Here is a 19,121-nt window from a genome sequence, read left to right as displayed (position 1 = left end):
GGAAGAATACAGCAGTTAACAAGAGCAGCCAAATGTGCTTTTTTAACCCTCAGTGACGATCTTGACTTCTATGCCAACCATAAAAAGTAGCCACTTGTTCTGCATTGTATTATGTTTGTGTCTATTCTTTTACTTCTGCCCCCCCCCTCATTTTTTCATTTTGATCATCTAAGGGCAGATAAAAAATGCAAAATACAGTAGGGCCACTCAACCTTGTCATGTACGACCCATTGACTGTATGTGAGAACTAGCTCGAGTGAGTGTGATATCACATCACCCTTACAAAAACGGCTCACTTCCAGCTCCAATAAAAATTTGATCAATTCAGTTGCCATATTTTCCCGATGTAGACAACAGATTTAACGTTTTTATGACAACCACCCAATAAGAAGTGAGCTTGTTGAAAGTCTGCTTTTTTTGGCTACACGCAATCTATAAATCAAACATTTTGAACCTTGGACATGGGGGCCAGCAGGCACTCCTTACTTTTATGAATTAAGGCATTTGATTGGCCAGTTAACAACAGGACGAACTTGCACTACAGAAAAAATATATAATGAAAGAGAGGATTAGCAAGAAACATGTAAAAAAAAGGTAGCAGAGCAAGAATGGCTGATGTGACAAGTGCCGGTATAATGACTGAGTGATAGCTGTTTATTCCTCAATAGAAGTCAATGGGATTTTGGCTTCTTGGAGCCAGCAGGCACTTACTGTTTGGAATGTGAGGGGGGAAGGGTCATTCAGTCCATTTCTCATAAACAGTAAATGATATGACCCTAGAGATTTCATTAAAAAAGGTTCAATGTCTGAAAAAATAATAGTTATGGTTATAAACCAAATGATTCTAGATGGAATCTCGCATTATCATAATGTCCATTTTCAGAATTTTAGTTCTTTTTTTTGCTGCAGTTGAATTTCTGCAAAAAAATAAGACAGTAGAATTTATTTAACCGCGTGCATCTTTATCTCACCTGAAAGAGCCTGCCAGGGATTAGTTCAGCATGGGCCGCTGCTAAAGCACACAAACCCACAACGGTTCAGGAAAAGTGCACCGAAAGCCAAGAAACTCTTGTGTTAACTTGTGCTTAAGCAAGATTAAAAAAAAGTCGGTTACAGGTTTTTCTTTATGGCATACCGAGTATAGAAGTGCATGTGTGTGTGTGTGTAAATAGTTATTTTGTTTTGATCTTCGACCTTTTACAGATTTCTAAATGTTACTTTCTTCTTTTATTTTTAAAAAAATCAAAAACAGATGTATTTATCGTTTGAGTGTTACCCAGTATTAAGAATGCACAACTTCAGACTTGCAGGACTGCAGATGTTTTCTAGAATGTTCACCTTTTTGCTATAAAGTCTATAATTAAAGGATTTTTTTTCCAGCTGTTATGGCCACAGCCTTGGTTTCCATAAAACTCTGCAGCTACGGCCAATTTTTAATTAACTTTCTTCATGGCAAGAATGAAATATAAAGTGTTAGAAGGGGGAAAAAAACCTTTATCTACCATGCGTTCAGAAGGTGAAAGTTGGTATTTTTGTCTGTTTTTTCATCCTAATTGCTTCTGACTTATTTCTGCTTATTTGTTATTACAGAAAAATGTGTAGCATTATCAGGAAAACCATATGTGTTGTACGGCAAATTACTAGCTCTGCCCATGTTTTCTGTCAGGCGAAATGTCAAATAATTTGCAGAGGACTTTATTGGTACAGCAGACAAAAAATATTCCCACTGACAAATTCCTTTTTATTTATTTAATTTTTTTTGTACAGCTGTATAACTTTTTTTTTTCCTTCAGGTACATGATGGTGATCAATGGGAAGGACGAAGTGTACATGTTGGACAGGGACAACTCAGTCTTCCACATAGCAAACCTTGAGTTTCCTTTCCGGAAGGATCCGCGCGTCCACTTATCAAACACTTTGTTGGATGGGGTAAGTTTTGGTTTCATACATATCCTGTCAGATCAGAACACTGAAACACAAGTTCTTCCATGTGATGAGATTTAGTTCTTTATACCTTTGTTTTTATCAGATCAACATCAATTCTCAGGTTAAAAATAAAGCATACACTTCCTGAAATCAACATACAGGTTGGGTGGACAGATATAGGAAAAGATGTGTAGCAGGTGTGGCTGATTTTGGAATATGGGGATGAAAATGTGGTCACAGTTGCACCAAGTATGATAAGAACATTAGAAAAAGGACTTTTAGGTGTTAATAAATGAGAAAGCAGTGAGTTTTCTGTGTGACAAATGGGGAGGTTTTAAATGAGGTCAAAGGGCCAGAGCAAAGGACAGCGTGAAAAAAGGTGATGAAGCGCATACAGCCAGATTAGAATGGATCAAGAAAGTGTCAGGTGTAACAGAAGTGTAAGGCAGGTTGAAAAGAGAGGTGTACCAGACTGATGAGACCACTGGTGTTACATGGTTTAAAGAGGCAGGCACCAAGAAGGAAACAGAGCTGAAGGTGCTAAGGTTCTCAATGGGAGTGGAAGGGACAGATTTAGAAATGAGTGTATCACAGGGACGGCTACATATTTGTTACAGGATATGTGGGGAAGCAGTTAAAAATGTGAAGAGATACCCTGGCATTATTAATGTAATAATATAAATATAAAAGAGTCCAAAGGTTCCATTAATATTCATGCTGCAGATGTCCTAAACTTTCATAAATGTTCTGCAAAATCTATTCTAAAAATTACCTGTATCAAGTCTTTTAGTTTGCCACATTTTCAATTTGAAAGAACCAACTGCATATGAAGTGGTAAATGTGTTTGTACTTCTATAGTCTTTCTAAATTAGTATTTAATGCTTCCTCACATTAGATGGTGGTGCTGCTGTGACGATCAGGAAATTTGCTTGCCTTCATAAAAATCTTACAAATTGCTCATAAACCCAAAATGAAAGCAACAGTTGATGATATGGAGATGGACTGTAAATGTTCTGTGTGTTCAGCTGTAAGACAGCTTCCAGCTTTTAAAGCAGCTCCAGGTTTTCATGTTTGTTGCTTCACCTCGACAAGCGTCCACGGTACACACACGTCTGTCCACTTTTCTGTTTGGTCAGAAGTCTTATGCTTGTTTTTAGTATTCCTGTGCCGAAGATGAGGGATTGTTTGCATGTCATTTGGATTTGTTTTATCTCTGCCTTGTTTTACTGTAGCTGATCAGTTCTATGTAAAGCAGCTGCCTAACACCTCCTGACCATATCGGATGCATTGGATTTCCATACTTTTTCGAGGCAAAGTTGCTGTGCGTTTTCAGAGGATTGTATTTATATATGGTGTCAGTCACAAAATGTTGAAATTTCTGCTAAGCCCTTTATAACATCTTCATCTAATTTCACTCTAGTTTTGGAAGAATGCACAGTACAGATATCCTTCCTGGTGTTTTAAATTTTGCATGCATTAATGTTGGCGTCTGATGTCTGGCCAGGCAATTGTTTAGTGTGGCAGATGCTCTGTGATGGCATCATCTATTAAAAGCATAATTTTTTCTTTTGCATGCTGCAAATTGTCTGCTTTTCACTCTTTGATACTTAGACTTTGGCAATTTAGTTTATTTATATATATGGTCTTTTTGTCCTACGAGATGTGAAATAAAATTACGCCAGCTTCAGGCTATACAGTTTTGACCTTCCCTGCAATATCGCACCATCTGCTCGGGAGGATGCAGGTGTTCACTTAGCAATCTGAAGCTAAAAAAAGGCAAGCATCTGTTGAAATGACAAATAACATTTAGTACATTGAATAACAAAGTCCTTATGAAGTTGGTGACAGAGAGATAAGTTGCTTTTGTTTGGCCTGATCACTTAAACAAAACAGAAATTTCATAGGTTTCTTTCCAATTACCAACAAATCCTCAGCATCCTACAGTTTATAATCTTTCAATTTGGCTGTAACTATCCTTCTAAACTAAATCTTATAATAAATAAAACACATTTTACTTCAGCGGTTGTATACATTGTAAAGAGATTTATTATTTGTAGATATTCATGGCAAAAAAATTACTGTCACTCGATTGTTCAAAATGTTATCTATGAAAATAAATATTTGAGCAACAGAACAAATCTTTTTACATAGTCTTTTTTTTGCAATGAAATTCTGGTTTTAGTTGTTTTTACATGTTCTAGTGGAATTTTTCAGATAATGGAGCACATGGTAAGAAAATGGCATTTCTTGAATATGTCTTTATTCAAATCGTGGTGAATCAGGAGCAGACAAAAAAAAGCAGTTTGAAAAAGAGCTTATTTGTGTTGTAGAAAAGATGCTTGGCGGGCCACAAGCTCCCTGCCCATCTCCATTCTGATGCATCCATTTGAGACAACTATATTCATTTAAATCTTAGTTTTCCTCGTCCCAGCTGACATCTGGCTCAAAACTGTACAGCTGGATAGCTCCAATACTGCTTACCATTTTTGTTGCACTGGTAGGTCGGGAGGGAAAGGAGCGTGTGAACAGAGAGCTCTTAGCATTAGCTAACAGCTCGCCTACGATTCAGAGGTGAATTTCTAATAAACTACTGCTGCTCTGCAGAAACTCTGTCCTAGAAAACAACAAAGGATTTTTTTTATTTGGTCAAAAATCAAAAATAAACAGCTTAATCTTCATCAAAAGACCACTGAGAAGGCTTTTGAAATACCTCAAAAGACAATCTGATGTGGTCTTTAGGCACTTCTGGCTTACTTCTTTTCACAGAGGTGCTGAACACATAAGCCTGCCTCCTGAAACAAATTGTTTATAATGCAGTCAATATTCAAGTTACCAAAATAAAATAAAGATTTTAAAAAATGTCGACTGCAGCTCACTTGTTAGTTGTAGTCACTAAGGATAATGAATAGGATGCTTCTACCATTTGTAAGACCAAAGTCCGAGTTCACTGTGACATCCAAAGCTTTGGTGTCCTGCAACAATGATCAGCATATATATATATATATATTTTTTTTTCCCAATAAACTTTATTGCACATTTTTCAATTTACAGAAATTCACTTTCAGTTGCACAATAAAGAAACAATTGTTAACATCAAACACACATATAAGACAAAACAACAATAATAGTAATAAGCCCTGTGTGTGTCTTTTTTTTTTAAATGCTCATATGCAAACCAAGTTAGGGTGAACAAACGTGATAAATGCGCATATAGAAAAAAAACAAAATTTAAAAAATAGGCAAAGGCAAGGCAAAAAACAATCTAAAATAACAATACTTTTGATATATTTTGATAAATTACTTTAGTTGTCCTGTTTTTCAGTGATCAGCAATACACTGGATAAATATTCTCTGACGTCACTTATTGGATTCTACACAAAGTGACAATTATTCATGCCTCATCTCTTTCCAAAGTCGTCTTCAGAAGACCTTTCCAGCACACTGACCGTTATCTGAACAATATCAGTTTTAAGTGACGTAACCCTGTGAGAAAATATCAAGCATTTTTATATGCGAGTACTGCATTGAATAAAACTCTGTCTAAATGTCCTTTACGGATTAGATGAAAAATTGCAGTTTACAGATGACATTGCCTTTAGTTTGGCAAAACATTCTACTCTCTTTGAAAAAATATAGAAATGTGACATTTCTGTCAATTTTAGCTCTATTTTTTATACCTCTGAATGAAGATTATCATTCATATGCATGACATTCATGTCATGAATTGAGTGAAAGTGATGATCTTAAATGTAGGATTATTCAATGATTAATATTTGCCTGTTCAAACTGAGGAAAAGGGATTTCTAGTGCTGCTCAAATCAAGTCAAGAGGTTTAAGAAAGCCATAGAAAAGCTCCAAGACGCAAATTCTTAATAAAACTTATATAATGAGGACTTCTCTTAACCAAGTGTCTGCATATATTTAATAATAAAGCTTATATTCTCCTATAAACCCAGCTTATATCATATTTGAAAAAAAGGAAAGCTCTGGATGATTTAAAAAAAAAAAAACCTTCTGCTGTGTCCAAGGCACAAGTCAATGGAACATCAAAACACTTTTTAAAGGGCACCATTTCCATTAATCTGGGAACTTTTATTGAAAAAACAAGTGAAACAATGACATTTCTTAGTTTCATTCAGTTTGTCTGCTATGCACAATGATTATGGCTTTAGATATAATCCCTTTATATCATCTGTAGCTGCAGGATTAAGATTCTGGTTGAACCCAGTGAACTAGCCAAGAGAGACAATGACTTCATGCTATCTGAGATTCTGCCATTAAAGTTTTCACCCAATTCTTTCTAGAATTGCTTCGTGAAAAGTTGGCTATCCTTCTGGACAACTTAAGTGACCCATCAGGGATAATTTCTTTTTGACATGACATACAGACTAGATGAATATTATTAAACCATTCAACTGCAAACAGCTTCCTTACCCCTGACATTTCCAGCTCTGTCAAAGCATGAAATGCCAATGAAGGTGTTGTCTGTGAAGACTCGCAGTCAGCCAGGTCGTGTTATCACAGGGTTCTGTTCCTTAGGGAAACTGGACCTTAAAAACTGAATCTAGATGTTCTCCAGCTTTTGGCTCGGACTAATCAGAATATTGCAGCTTTTAGCAGAAAACTCTAAAGGCACCAACAAATTATTAAAACTGCCATCAAAACTTGGGCCAAGGAAAGACGGGCATTAACATTTATCTTTTTCATTCTTTTTCATTTCATTATGTGTCAGGTGTGTTCGAGGAAATCAGAAGGATCTTTAAATCTAGCACTACTCTGAGACAAAAACTTGTCCACCGTATGGACAAATCACTAATGCAGAAGCAGAGGAATATGTCAAATCTAGATCTACAATCTAGATTTGACATATTTGCCCAATAGACTCTGGTCCTAAACCCTTTAAAGACCAACAATAAACCCCTACTGAGTGCCTTCACCTCTGACCAACACCAAGATCACCAAGTAAATGTACATTAGCTGACCATTCAGAAAAGTACTGGATCATTGACATTTGTATCCTTTCAGATGACATCACATTTTTTTTGTTTTTTGTTATACCTCTGTAGCATTCGTACATAAATAACCTGGATTCCCTTTAATAATTAGAACTCGTGCAGCTAAACCCAACCCTTGAACCCCAGTTGCTTTAAGGAACAGAATTCTGCATTTAGGTTGTTTTCTTTCTCCCTAAATTTCAGTTTCTCTTTGTCAACATTTCTTTGTGTCAGACCTCTTATTTTTATGTCCGCTTGCTCTTCTGCTTAATATTTTATAAGCAGATAAAACATAGTACTTTACCTGCTTTTTCTCAGTTTCCATCCATTTCTCTTACATCCGTTGGACTGTGGGGACATTTTTCTTAACCTCATCACTCAGTTGCATAACAAGTCTTCAAACTAATCGCGTGCCCAAGTGTCCTACAGCATGGCTGAACCTGACCTCATCTTGAGAGAGCCTTGCATAATACATGTGCAGTTCTATTTCTGTTTCTGCCCCTCTTCACCAAACCCAACTTTCAGAAACACACATAGAAGCATGCACCCTGCACACCTCTCTGTTTTTCATGCTATCCTTTGCATTGCCGCTGGCATCTCCCTCTCTGAACACACATCCTGGATGCTGCCTAGTCTCCAGTGCCCAATCTGCAGACCTTGTGGAGGTCTTATTTTACAATGTGATGTTCAACTTCATAGCTTAAATATGTTTTTTTTTAGTTGAAATTATTTATGACCCAACCATATATGTTTACGTCTTAAATCTTTATTGTTGCTTTGTCTTTTTCCCTTTAGGAGATGATCATCGACAAGGTGAATGGTCAGCCTGTACCACGCTACTTGATATATGACATCATCAAATTCAATGTGAGTACCCTGGACTTTTCAGATAAGCACGTCTAAAACAGAGAGCACAAAGGGAGCATTTACTGTTCACACAGCTCCATTTGCATTTGGCTAATATTCAGCAAAGGAGTTTTTCAGTTAGAAGAATGTAATCAGCAGTTTTCGCCGAGAATAATTAGAATAACGTACCAAGCGTTGGGTTAGGAAGAGCCAGAGATGTGGAGGGGAATTTGCAAACTGCTTTAAGCTGTTAAATCAAATTGCCACTTTGGCAGTTGGGAAGCTACAATATAAAAAATAGCAAAGAGGATGTTCAAGTATTTGTGAGTTAGGTTTGAGGCCATACCTTAACATTAAACCCCATCCTATCAGACACCAGACTGAGCTCAAGTCTGACCCGAACAACAATTCTGTGCTTGAATCATGCCTGGCAGACCTATGATTATTCATAAGTCTGTCCACTCTTTAACCTCTGGGCTTTGAAGTGCTTCCTATGGTTACAAGAAGATTATTAAAGCTTTGAGGAGGGTTTAAAAAGGCCTTAATAGAAGTTATGATTCAAGTTACTATGGATGGCAAACAACTTTCATCATTTGGATTAGAGATCAGAGTCTTAAAAACCTTTTTGATACCTGTATGTTGAATGTGTGTCTTCACAGTCTCATAGTGCTTCCTTAAATGTAAATTTCTTCAAGTCGCTGTTTGATGTGGCTGATGCTGATACATGTTACAAAGCAGGGGCAATGTTTCATTATTGGACCACATGCGACCCAAGGGCTACTTCTAATAACCACTTGAAGCCATACTAACAAAAGAAATTTAAGACTTTTTAAAAATTTCAGTGCAGAATTTTCCACACGTTTAATCCATGACTGCAGCAAATGAAGTAACCTCTTGAAGCACAGTTTCTTTTTCTGCTCTTTATCATGGTACTCTGCTTGAATCAGTACAGATACTGTTCGTTTGAAAATCATTTGTCAGTCTACCCACTAAAACTGAGAGAAAGCACTTCAATTTTTTTTAGCTCTCTGAGGTAAGCGTGTAACTGCAGCACAGAGTATTTTAAAAGCCATGCATAGCTGCTCCACAAACTTGCTTACACTTAATGGACTTTCGGTATCCAGAATCCATCGAGATGTAATTTTTTTTGACGAGCATGTCTTTAGCAAGAATGCACAAAGCTCATCAAACCCCCTAGACCACATGTGTCAAACTCAAGGCCCGCGGGCCAAATGTGGCCCGCCATGTCATTTAATGCGGCCTGCGAGAGCATAAAAGTTTTTAATTACTTAAAATGAAAAATAAAAACTGGTATGTATTTATTTATATCTAGGGGGAATCAGACTTGAAATATCGGATTGGGCAATTATACATTAGGACTTACACACTGTCAATATAACCTAACCTGTCAAAATCAAATTTAAAAGGATTTATGATAGAGTAACAAGCAAACATATATTTTCAATGCAACTGTAATTAACCCTTTAAAAAGTTATAGTAATAACAATAATATAGTAATGCTAAATTTCACAAGTTAGGGCTGCACGATATGAGGAAAACTTGCGATATGAGATAGTAGTGATCAATATTGCGATGACAATATAACTTGCGATACATGAACAAATAGCAAAACAACCCAAAAAATAATTTCAATTTCACTGCAACAGTTTAAAAATTATACTCCAAATGACCATCATCTACATAGGAGGTGAACATCGAACATAAAAGGGCTCCATCCGATTAGTCAACAACGTTAAGGGTTCCCTCTGATTGGTCAAATGCATAAAAGGATTTTTAATTTGTTAAATACTTCAAGCTGCCATAAGATTGTTTTAGCACATTTAAGGTAACCATTTATTGCTATTTTTTGCCGTCTTTTGCGATATGCATATTGCACAGCTTGATGTCGCGATAACGATAAATTTGCGATATATTGTGCAGGCCGATCACAAATGTAACATCCATCTACCCTGGAGCTTATAATGTATTAGCTTATATTGTCATGCTAATATTTGATCATGCAAACATTTTATTTTTTCTCTTTAAACTAAGCCTTCAAAGAACCTTTTTGATCTATTGACAAATGAAAGTAATATTTCTTATTAAAGAAATGAGATAAAGTAATAGAAATTATTCTACCTAGATTATGATACCACTAGTTTTGTTGTGGTTAGTTGTTGTCATGAGTTTCTTGTCACTTTATTTAAGCCAGTTAATGGTGGATATGTGAATTTTTTTGTTTTGATTTTTGACCAACATAAAGAATCTGCTGGCATCATCATGTCATTATTTATTTTTATGAAATCCTCAGATAAATAACTGATTTTACTTGATAAAGATTTGCATTCTGGGTATCTAACCCACTGGAACTTTTAGCAGAAAATCCAGAAATTTAGAAGAAAAAATAATTGTGATGCTGCTTCATCAACAATCAAATAACACCCTTTTTTGTTTTCTTCTGTGACCAGGTAAACATTTTTTTCAATAATCTGCTTTACCAGTCAATGAAAATGTTGGCCTAGCAACATTTTGGTGGTTTAAAAGTCTGTCCTAAATAATTTTCTAGTTGAACAGCCCTGTTCAAAAACATTTTTAGCAGTGAAATACGGTTCAGCTCTTAGCTCTAACAGTCCATTACCAAGATTTACCCAACTTGTACAACTTGTCTTTTTTTTAAAACTTTTATCCTGTTTAAAGTTTGCTTCTGTTGCTGTTTTACCTAACTGTCCTTCATACACAAGATGACATGAATTTTTAACTTTTTGAAAAAAAATGGTTGTTATTTGATCTATTGGCCCATTAATGGCAAATCTTTTTAAGTGTCTTCAACGATTCATTGATATAATTTTTTATGTGCCGATATAGCTGTGATGCATTGAAGTAATGTTGGAGGGATCTGCCCGTTTGAAGTTTTCCCTCACATGCTTTCATTGGATTAGTTTGCTATTGCAATATTTTAACTGGGTTATTTTTATTAAAAAGCCTCAGGACAACAAGGCTGACCATTTTACAGTTAATTGTCAATTAATTTATCTGTTGAAGTAATCTACATGCTGCTTTTGGCGTCCAGGCAGACACAGCGACGACATAATGAGCCCACAGTTAGCCCTTGGCAGCCTGTGCTGTCCTCTTTTAAAAGAGTTTGAAGAGGAGCTCCGGATGAAATGGGAGTGAGGTGGCCATTATGCTTGTCTGTCGCCTCCTTTTCTCCATCGATCCAAGAGATCATATAATTGGGTGACCCAGTGAAGGCTCCAGTGGTGAGAGGAATGTCTGTTACACGCTGTAGAGGTTAGAATCTCCACATGACACCTACTGAGCCATCAGTGAAGCGCTGTTGTATTGATTCTTGCTGCTCATTATTAGCCTTCAGCATTATCTGCAGTGATATGCGATTTCGCGGCTCCCCTCTGGTGCGTAGGGAAGGATGAAGAATAGTTCTTTCCTAAAAATGTAAAAAGTTTTGTATAAAACGTTATTGTTGCCACTTATATTTCCATATGTTGCCCCAAGATTGATTTAACAGCTTTAGAGAGCACTTCTATAACTGCATATGATTCTTACCATCACCCTGATGGATGGAGTGAATTTTCTGCCTCCACACAAGATGTAGAGTATTGAAAAATAGTCTTGAGAGGGTTGCTGATTGTCAGTCACTGTCAGCTCCTCCACAGTGGGGGAGCTGACACGACAACAAGGACCACATATGTCTGTGTTTTTTTTTAAAGCTTTTGTTTAGGCTTGACATTACCACTGTGTGCAGACACTTTGATTGATTTTGTCTTTTGTCTTTCTGAAATGAAGATATGTTTTTCAGAATACAACTAAGATGAAAGCACATAGACGGTTGAAACCTTTGAGGTAAGGGCAGGCTTAGCAAACATCACTTCCATTTAATTCTGCTTGAAAGGTTCATGTCCAGGTACAGTCTGAAACTATGCGGTGCTTTCTAACCTAAAAATACTAGCTCTGTTGCATCATTGGATCTACCTTTCGGCATTAACAGATTACTTTCTGTATTGCCATTATGCCGTCACAGCGTATCTTTGAAATTTGCTGTGCATCACTATTTCACTTAGACGATAGTCATGACATGTTGATTTTTGATACTCATTTTATACTGAGTACAGCACTTTTTTTGGGTCACAAGTAATAACACTTAAATGAAATGAGGCTGATGTCATTGTGTTTTAAGTTCTCTCAGATTCTGGTAACTCCTGATTTTAATTTGTGAATTCAGTACATCAATATGGTATCATGAATACTAATGGTCATATTATTTTACAACTCTCATAAAAGTCATAATTTAACTAAAATGTGAGCAGAACAGTTTTTTCCCTGTCTGGAAGATGCTTATGCCCCCAGTTTTAACATGATTTATAGAACAGCAGCAGCGGAATGTTTTACAGTAGATCCAGATAAACCATTGTCATAAATTCCCTTACATGCCTCCTTCAACTTTCATTCAACACAAAGGAGATAAACGCTGGCTCCTGTTGTTATGCAGTCTAATACAAACAAAGAAAATGGATTTGTTCAATGTCAGCTTTAAGTTCACCACACCCACTTTTAAACTTGAGGTAATTTTACCCCCCGACATATTACTTTACTTAACAACAGAGCAAAAATTAAACACATAAGAATCCTCAGACTTAAATCAATTGTGTGCTTAAAGGGACTATATTATGCAAAATCAACTTCTTCGAGCTTCTAAGTGTATTATGATGTTAATTCTTCACGAAAAACAACCCCAAAGCGGTACTTTGCTCCATTCATGCATCTATGAATATTCTTCTAAAACCATGTGCTCTGAGCACCAGCCCCTCCCAACCCATGAAAACAAGTGGCTCTTCACATTGTGACATCACAAAGTGGGGCACATCCCTTTCCTGCGCTGCCAGCACCGCCCGCAGGCTAACACACACACACACACTTTCTCCGTGGTGCTAGCAGTGATTGGTTAAATGTCATTTTATATACACAATATGCAAATACATTTTTGTTTGCAAAAGTTCGGATGATGTTTGTGTTTTGTGGCCAAAACAAAGACACGCTGCCAAGCCCGACTCTAGGTTCATTACATGAAATTGGCAGCACTCACAAGAAGCAACAGCTAGTGCCTCAAAGCTCCAGTCGTCTTACTTCCGGGTAGGAACATGAGCTAACAAAAATAACTAATATTTCATTAAAAACTTGTTCTTTAATGTGCCGAAGACAAAATATTATCATATGGATATAGTATACTCTGAAAGGCTTAAGAAAAGCATGATATAGGCTCTTTAAAACAAGTCAAATATCGTTAGTAGATTTTTAAATGCACTCATGTGAACCACCTGTTTTAAACCCTTATGTTCTATTTGTCAAAATTATTCATAAAAACCTTTTGCAAAAACCAGCCTTGTCACTAATTTAGCCCTTAAAAGTTTCTTCTTGATAATTTATAAGAACTTCAATAGATGCATCTGTACAGTTTTTTTTTTGTTTAGACATTGGAACAGAGAACTAGCATTTTTTATTCCGAGCACTTTAAAGCCCACAGGCAAGTTATCTTTGATTTATGTGGGGTTTTTTTTAGTTCAAAGAGCATTTTTTCTCTTATTTTAAACTGACAAAGAATTTCAAGACTTTACCTGCTCTTTATCTTTAATTTAATATTTATTATTCAGTTTGTTTAGGTTTTTTTAGAAAGAAATTACTCATTTAAATATAAAAAGAAATTAAAGCCGCAAGCGGCGTTGTATGGCCCGCAGACGCAACCCGCCTTCCACGCCCAACTCTACGCACAACCGCCCTCACCGCCCTCACTGCCCACTTTTGATGATGGCTAGTCAAAACTGCATATGCTAATTATGCTAACTATGCTAGCTATGCTAATTTGGCTAAAAGTGCTAGCATAGCGATCAGCATCATCAACTGACTCAGAAAAACACATTACCTAAAATGTTAATTATGCTAACTATGCTAGCTATGCTAATGAGGCTAAAAGTGCTAGCATTGCAATCAACATCACCTGACTCAGAAAAACACATTACCTAAAATGCTAATTATGCTACCTATGCTAGTTATGCTAACATAGCTAAAAGTGCTAGCTTAGCGATCAACATCATTAACTGACTCAGAAAAACACATTACTTAAAATGCTAATTATGCTAACTATGCTAGCTATGCTAATGTGGCTAAAAGTGCTAGCATTGCGATCAGCATCATCAACTCACTCGGAAAAACACATTACCTAAAATGCTAATTATGCTAACTATGCTAGCTATGCTAATGTGGCTAAAAGTGCTAGCATAGCGATCAGCATCATCAACTGACTCAGAAAAACACATTACCTAAAATGCTAATTATGCTAACTATGCTAGTTATGCTAATGTGGCTAAAAGTGCTAGCATAGCGATCTGCATCATTAACTGACTCAGAAAAACACATTCCTCCATTGGTGAGAGCTACATGTCATAAGTTGATAAAAAACCTACTTTTTCCAAAATGGCGGCTTTTCTGTTGATTTTTTCTCCATAGCAACCATTTTATGTTTTTGTCCCCTTGGGAGGACGAACAGATTGACGTCAGTTTCGGACAAATCGGTAAAAGTAAACTTTTTGTTGTCCTTAGCAACAGTGGTTTTATGCTAACCACGCCCACATTCCTTATATGTCCATATCCAGTGTTTTTCAATGTATTCTGTTTCAGGCATTAATGCATGCATTCAATTTTCACTGTATTGTATTGAAATACCTGGGAGTTATAACAGTGCGCCACTTTGCTAGCATGCCACGCGCACGCCGTTCAAAATCTACAACTTCTAATTCCAACATTTTTTCCACAGTAGCTTGCCATTGATGTCAAAAAAGTTTCGAGACAATCGATGAAAATTCCAACGACAAGTTTACGTTTGAATCTGGTGGTAAAGGTGTTTTTTATATAAAATTCAAGATGGCCGCCTTTTCCCGAGGTCAAAGGTCGACGAAACTCCAAAGGTGATTGTAGACTTACGCTAAGGACATGCGAGTCAAATTTCGTCAAAATCGCTCGAAAAAAAGTTCATTTTTCCATATTGTGTAAAATCGCGAAAAACTCTAAATGGCAGATTTTGGCACAAAATGGCCGCCAAACCGTAGGTCGTGTCGCCATCACGTAATGATTTCAAAACTTTATTTGGATATACCCGACAAAGTTATCTGGGTTTCGTTAGCCGATTCTTAAAAATAAAATCCGATTTTTTTTTTTTTTGCTGAGTCAGCACTTTTTTTTGCGATCGTTTTTTGTTTACCACGGCCACATTCCTTTATCGATTTTGTCGTATGTGATATCGTTTTGTTCAGTGTGGGCCAGGGAATCGCATATTTCAGTTTCAGGCTATTCCGATAAAATATGTGCGAGCTAGCTAAAACGGCGACGGTTGCGAATTCGCCACGCGGACGCGTTTCAAATTCTACAACTTCTAATTCCAACATTTTGTCCACAATTGATTGCCATTGATGCCCGAGAAGTTTGAAAAAGATCGAAAAAAATCCCTAGGACAAGTTTTTGTTTGTATCCGTTACTAAAGGTGCTTTTTTATGAAAATTCAAGATGGCCGCCCCTTGCCAAGGTCAAAGGTCAACAAAACTTCTTTGGCAGTTGTAGAATCGTGCTAGTGGCATGTGTGTGCAATTTCGTGAAAATCGCTCAAACAAAAGTATCGTTTTCCCATATTGTCAAAAAACACGAAAATCGCCATTTCTCTGTGTTTGCCACAAAATGGCCGCCAAGCCGTAGGTCGTGTGGCCATCCCATAATGATTTCATAACTTCTTTGGGATATCTCCAACACACGTGTTTTGGTTTCGTAACTGTATTTCGAAATATTTTTTTTTGGCCCCATAAGCGATTTTAGGCCCATTCATTTTTTTGACGGGAACGCTCGCCGTGATGTCATCATCGTGGGGGGGGTGATGTTCTCTTTGCCGAAAATTCATTTTCAATTTATCCTAGGTGTGTGCCAATTTTGGTGAGTTTTCGGGTATGTGGCGGGGGTCAAATTTGCGATCTACGGATCAGTTAGAAACGGGAATAATAATAATAATTAAAGCCGCAAGCGGCGTTGTATGGCCCGCAGACGCAACCCGCCTTCCACGCCCAACTCTACGCACCACCGCTGACCTCACCGCCCTCACAGCCCTGCAAATTAAAAGCTAGTCAAGGCTGGATTTGCTAATTATGCTAACAATGCTAACTATGCTAATGTGGCTAAAAGTGCTAGCATAGCGATCAGCATCATCAACTGACTCAGAAAAACACATTACCTAAAATGCTAATTATGCTAACTATGCTAGCTATGCTAATATGGCTAAAAGTGCTAGCATAGCGATCAGCATCATCAACTGACTCAGAAAAACACATTACCTAAAATGCTAATTATGCTAACTATGCTAGCTATGCTAATGTGGCTAAAAGTGCTAGCATAGCGATCAGCATCATCAACTGACTCAGAAAAACACATTACCTAAAATGCTAATTATGCTAACTATGCTAGCTATGCTAATGTGGCTAAAAGTGCTAGCATAGCGATCAGCATCTTCAACTGACTCAGAAAAACACATTACCTAAAATGCTAATAATGCTAACTATGCTAACTATGCTAATGTGGCTAAAAGTGCTAGCATAGCGATCAGCATCATCAACTGACTCAGAAAAACACATTACCTAAAATGCTAATTATGCTAACTATGCTAGTTATGCTAACATAGCTAAAAGTGCTAGCATAGCGATCAGCATCATCAACTGACTCAGAAAAACACATTCCTCCATTGGTGAGAGTTATATGTCATAAGTTGCTAAAAAACCCACTTTTTCCAAAATGGCGGCTTTTCTGTTGATTTTATCTCCATAGCAACCATTTTATGTTTTGGTCCCCTTGAGAAGACGAACAGATTGACGTCAGTTTCGGACAAATCGGTAAAAGTAAACTTTTTGTCGTCCTTAGCAACAGTGGTTTTATGCTAACCACGCCCACATTCCTTATATGTCCATATCCAGTGTTTTTCAATGTATTCAGTTTCAGGCATTAATGCATGCATTCAATTTTCACTGTATTGTATTGAAATGCATGGGAGTTATAACAGTGCGCCACTTTGCTAGCTTGCCACGCGCACGCCGTTCAAAATCTACAACTTCTAATTCCAACATTTTTTCCACAGTAGCTTGCCATTGATGCCCAAAAAGTTTCGAGACAATCGATGAAAATTCCAACGACAAGTTTACGTTTGAATCTGGTGGTAAAGGTGTTTTTTATAGAAAATTCAAGATGGCCGCCTTTTCCCGAGGTCAAAGGTCGACGAAACTCCAGAGGTGATTGTAGACTTACGCTATGGACATGCGCGTCAAATTTCGTGAAAATCGCTCGAAAAAAAGTTCATTTTTCCATATTGTGTAAAAACGCGAAAAACTCAAAATGGCAGATTTTGGCACAAAATGGCCGCCAAACCGTAGGTCGTGTCGCCATCACGTAATGATTTCAAAACTTTGTTTGGATATACCCGACAAAGTTATCTGGGTTTCGTTAGCCGATTCTTAAAAATAAAATCCGGAAAATTTTTTTTTTGCCGAGTCAGCACTTTTTTTTGCGATCGTTTTTTGTTTACCACGGCCACATTCCTTTATCGATTTTGTCGTATGTGACATCGTTTTGTTCAGTGTGGGCCAGGGAATCGCATATTTCAGTTTCAGGCTATTCCGATAAAATATGTGCGAGCTAGCTAAAATGGCGACGGTTGCGAATTCGCCACGCGCACGCGTTTCAAATTCTACAACTTCTAATTCCAACATTTTGTCCACAGTAGCTTGCCATTGATGCCCGAGAAGTTTCAAAAAGATCGATAAAAATCCCTAGGACGAGTTTTCGTTTGTATCCGTTACTAAAGGTGCTTTTTTATGAAAATTCAAGATGGCCGCCCTTCCCAAGGTCAAAGGTCAACAAAACTTCTTTGGTAGTTGTAGAATCGTGTTTGTGGCATGTGTATGCAATTTCGTGAAAATCGCTTGAACAAAAGTGTCGTTTTCCCATATTGTGAAAAAACACGAAAATCGCCATTTCTCTGAGTTCGCCACAAAATGGCCGCCAAGCCGTAGGTCGTGTGGCCATCCCATAATGATTTCATAACTTCTTTGGGATATCTCCAACACGTGTGTTTGGTTTCATAACTCTATTTCGAAATATTTTTTTTTGGCCCCATAAGCGATTTTCGGCCCATTCATTTTTTTTACGGGAACGCTCGCCGTGATGTCATCATCGTGGGGGGGGTGACGTTCTCTTTGCCGAAAATTCATTTTCAATTTATCCTAGGTGTGTGCCAATTTTGGTGAGTTTTCGGGTATGTGGCGGGGGTCAAATTTAGACTCAAAGTGGAAGAAAGAAAGAAGAAGAATAATAATTAAAGCCGCAAGCGGCGTTGTATGGCCCGCAGACGCAACCCGCCTCCACGCCCAACTCTACGCACCACCGCTGACCTCACCGCCCTCACAGCCCGCAAATTAAAAGCTAGTCAAGGCTGGATTTGCTAATTATGCTAACAATGCTAACTATGCTAATGTGGCTAAAAGTGCTAGCATTGCGATCAGCATCATCAACTAACTCAGAAAAACACATTATTTAAAATGCTAATTATGCTAACTATGCTAGCTACGCTAATGTGGCTTAAAGTGCTAGCATTGCGATCAGCATCATCAATGACTCAAAAAACATTACCTAAAATGCTAATTATGCTAACTATGCTAGTATGCTAATGTGGCTAAAAGTGCTAGCATAGCGATCAGCATCATCAACTGACTCAGAAAAACACATTACCTAAAATGCTAATTATGCTAACTATGCTAGCTATGCTAACATAGCTAAAAGTGCTAGCATAGCGATCAGCTCATCAACTGACTCAAAAAACAATTACCTAAAATGCTAATTATGTAACAATGCTAGCTATGCTAATGTGGCTAAAAGTGCTAGCATAGCGATCAGCATCATTAACTGACTCAGAAAAACACATTACCTAAAATGCTAATATGCTAACTATGCTAGTTATGCTAACATAGCTAAAAGTGCTAGCATAGCGATCAGCATCATCAACTGACTCAGAAAAACACATTACCTAAAATGCTAATTATGCTAACTATGCTAGCTATGCTAACATAGCTAAAAGTGCTAGCATAGCGATCGCATCATCAACTGACTCAGAAAACACATTCCTCCATTGGTGAGAGTTATATGTCATAAGTTGCTAAAAAACCCACTTTTTCCAAAATGGCGGCTTTTCTGTTGATTTTATCTCCATAGCAACCATTTTATGTTTTGGTCCCCTCGGGAGGACGAACAGATTGACGTCAG

The 19,121-nt window shown here is 37.4% G+C and overlaps 1 protein-coding gene across 1 annotated transcript in view; it reads left to right on the top strand.

Annotated features, from left to right (window-relative positions):
- The window catches only part of rngtt (RNA guanylyltransferase and 5'-phosphatase), a 106,765-nt gene that overhangs the window by 26,758 nt on the left and 60,886 nt on the right, over positions 1 to 19,121 (top strand). Inside the window, exons 9-10 of the mRNA XM_023952891.1 lie at positions 1,794 to 1,929; positions 7,716 to 7,787. Of these exons, the coding sequence (XP_023808659.1) occupies positions 1,794 to 1,929; positions 7,716 to 7,787 (208 nt within the window). The remainder of the gene's footprint in view (positions 1 to 1,793; positions 1,930 to 7,715; positions 7,788 to 19,121) is intronic.

Source organism: Oryzias latipes, chromosome 24, assembly GCF_002234675.1.
Source record: "Oryzias latipes chromosome 24, ASM223467v1".
In the NCBI taxonomy this organism is placed as follows: domain Eukaryota; kingdom Metazoa; phylum Chordata; class Actinopteri; order Beloniformes; family Adrianichthyidae; genus Oryzias; species Oryzias latipes.
This window is presented reverse-complemented; position numbering and strand designations above follow the sequence as displayed.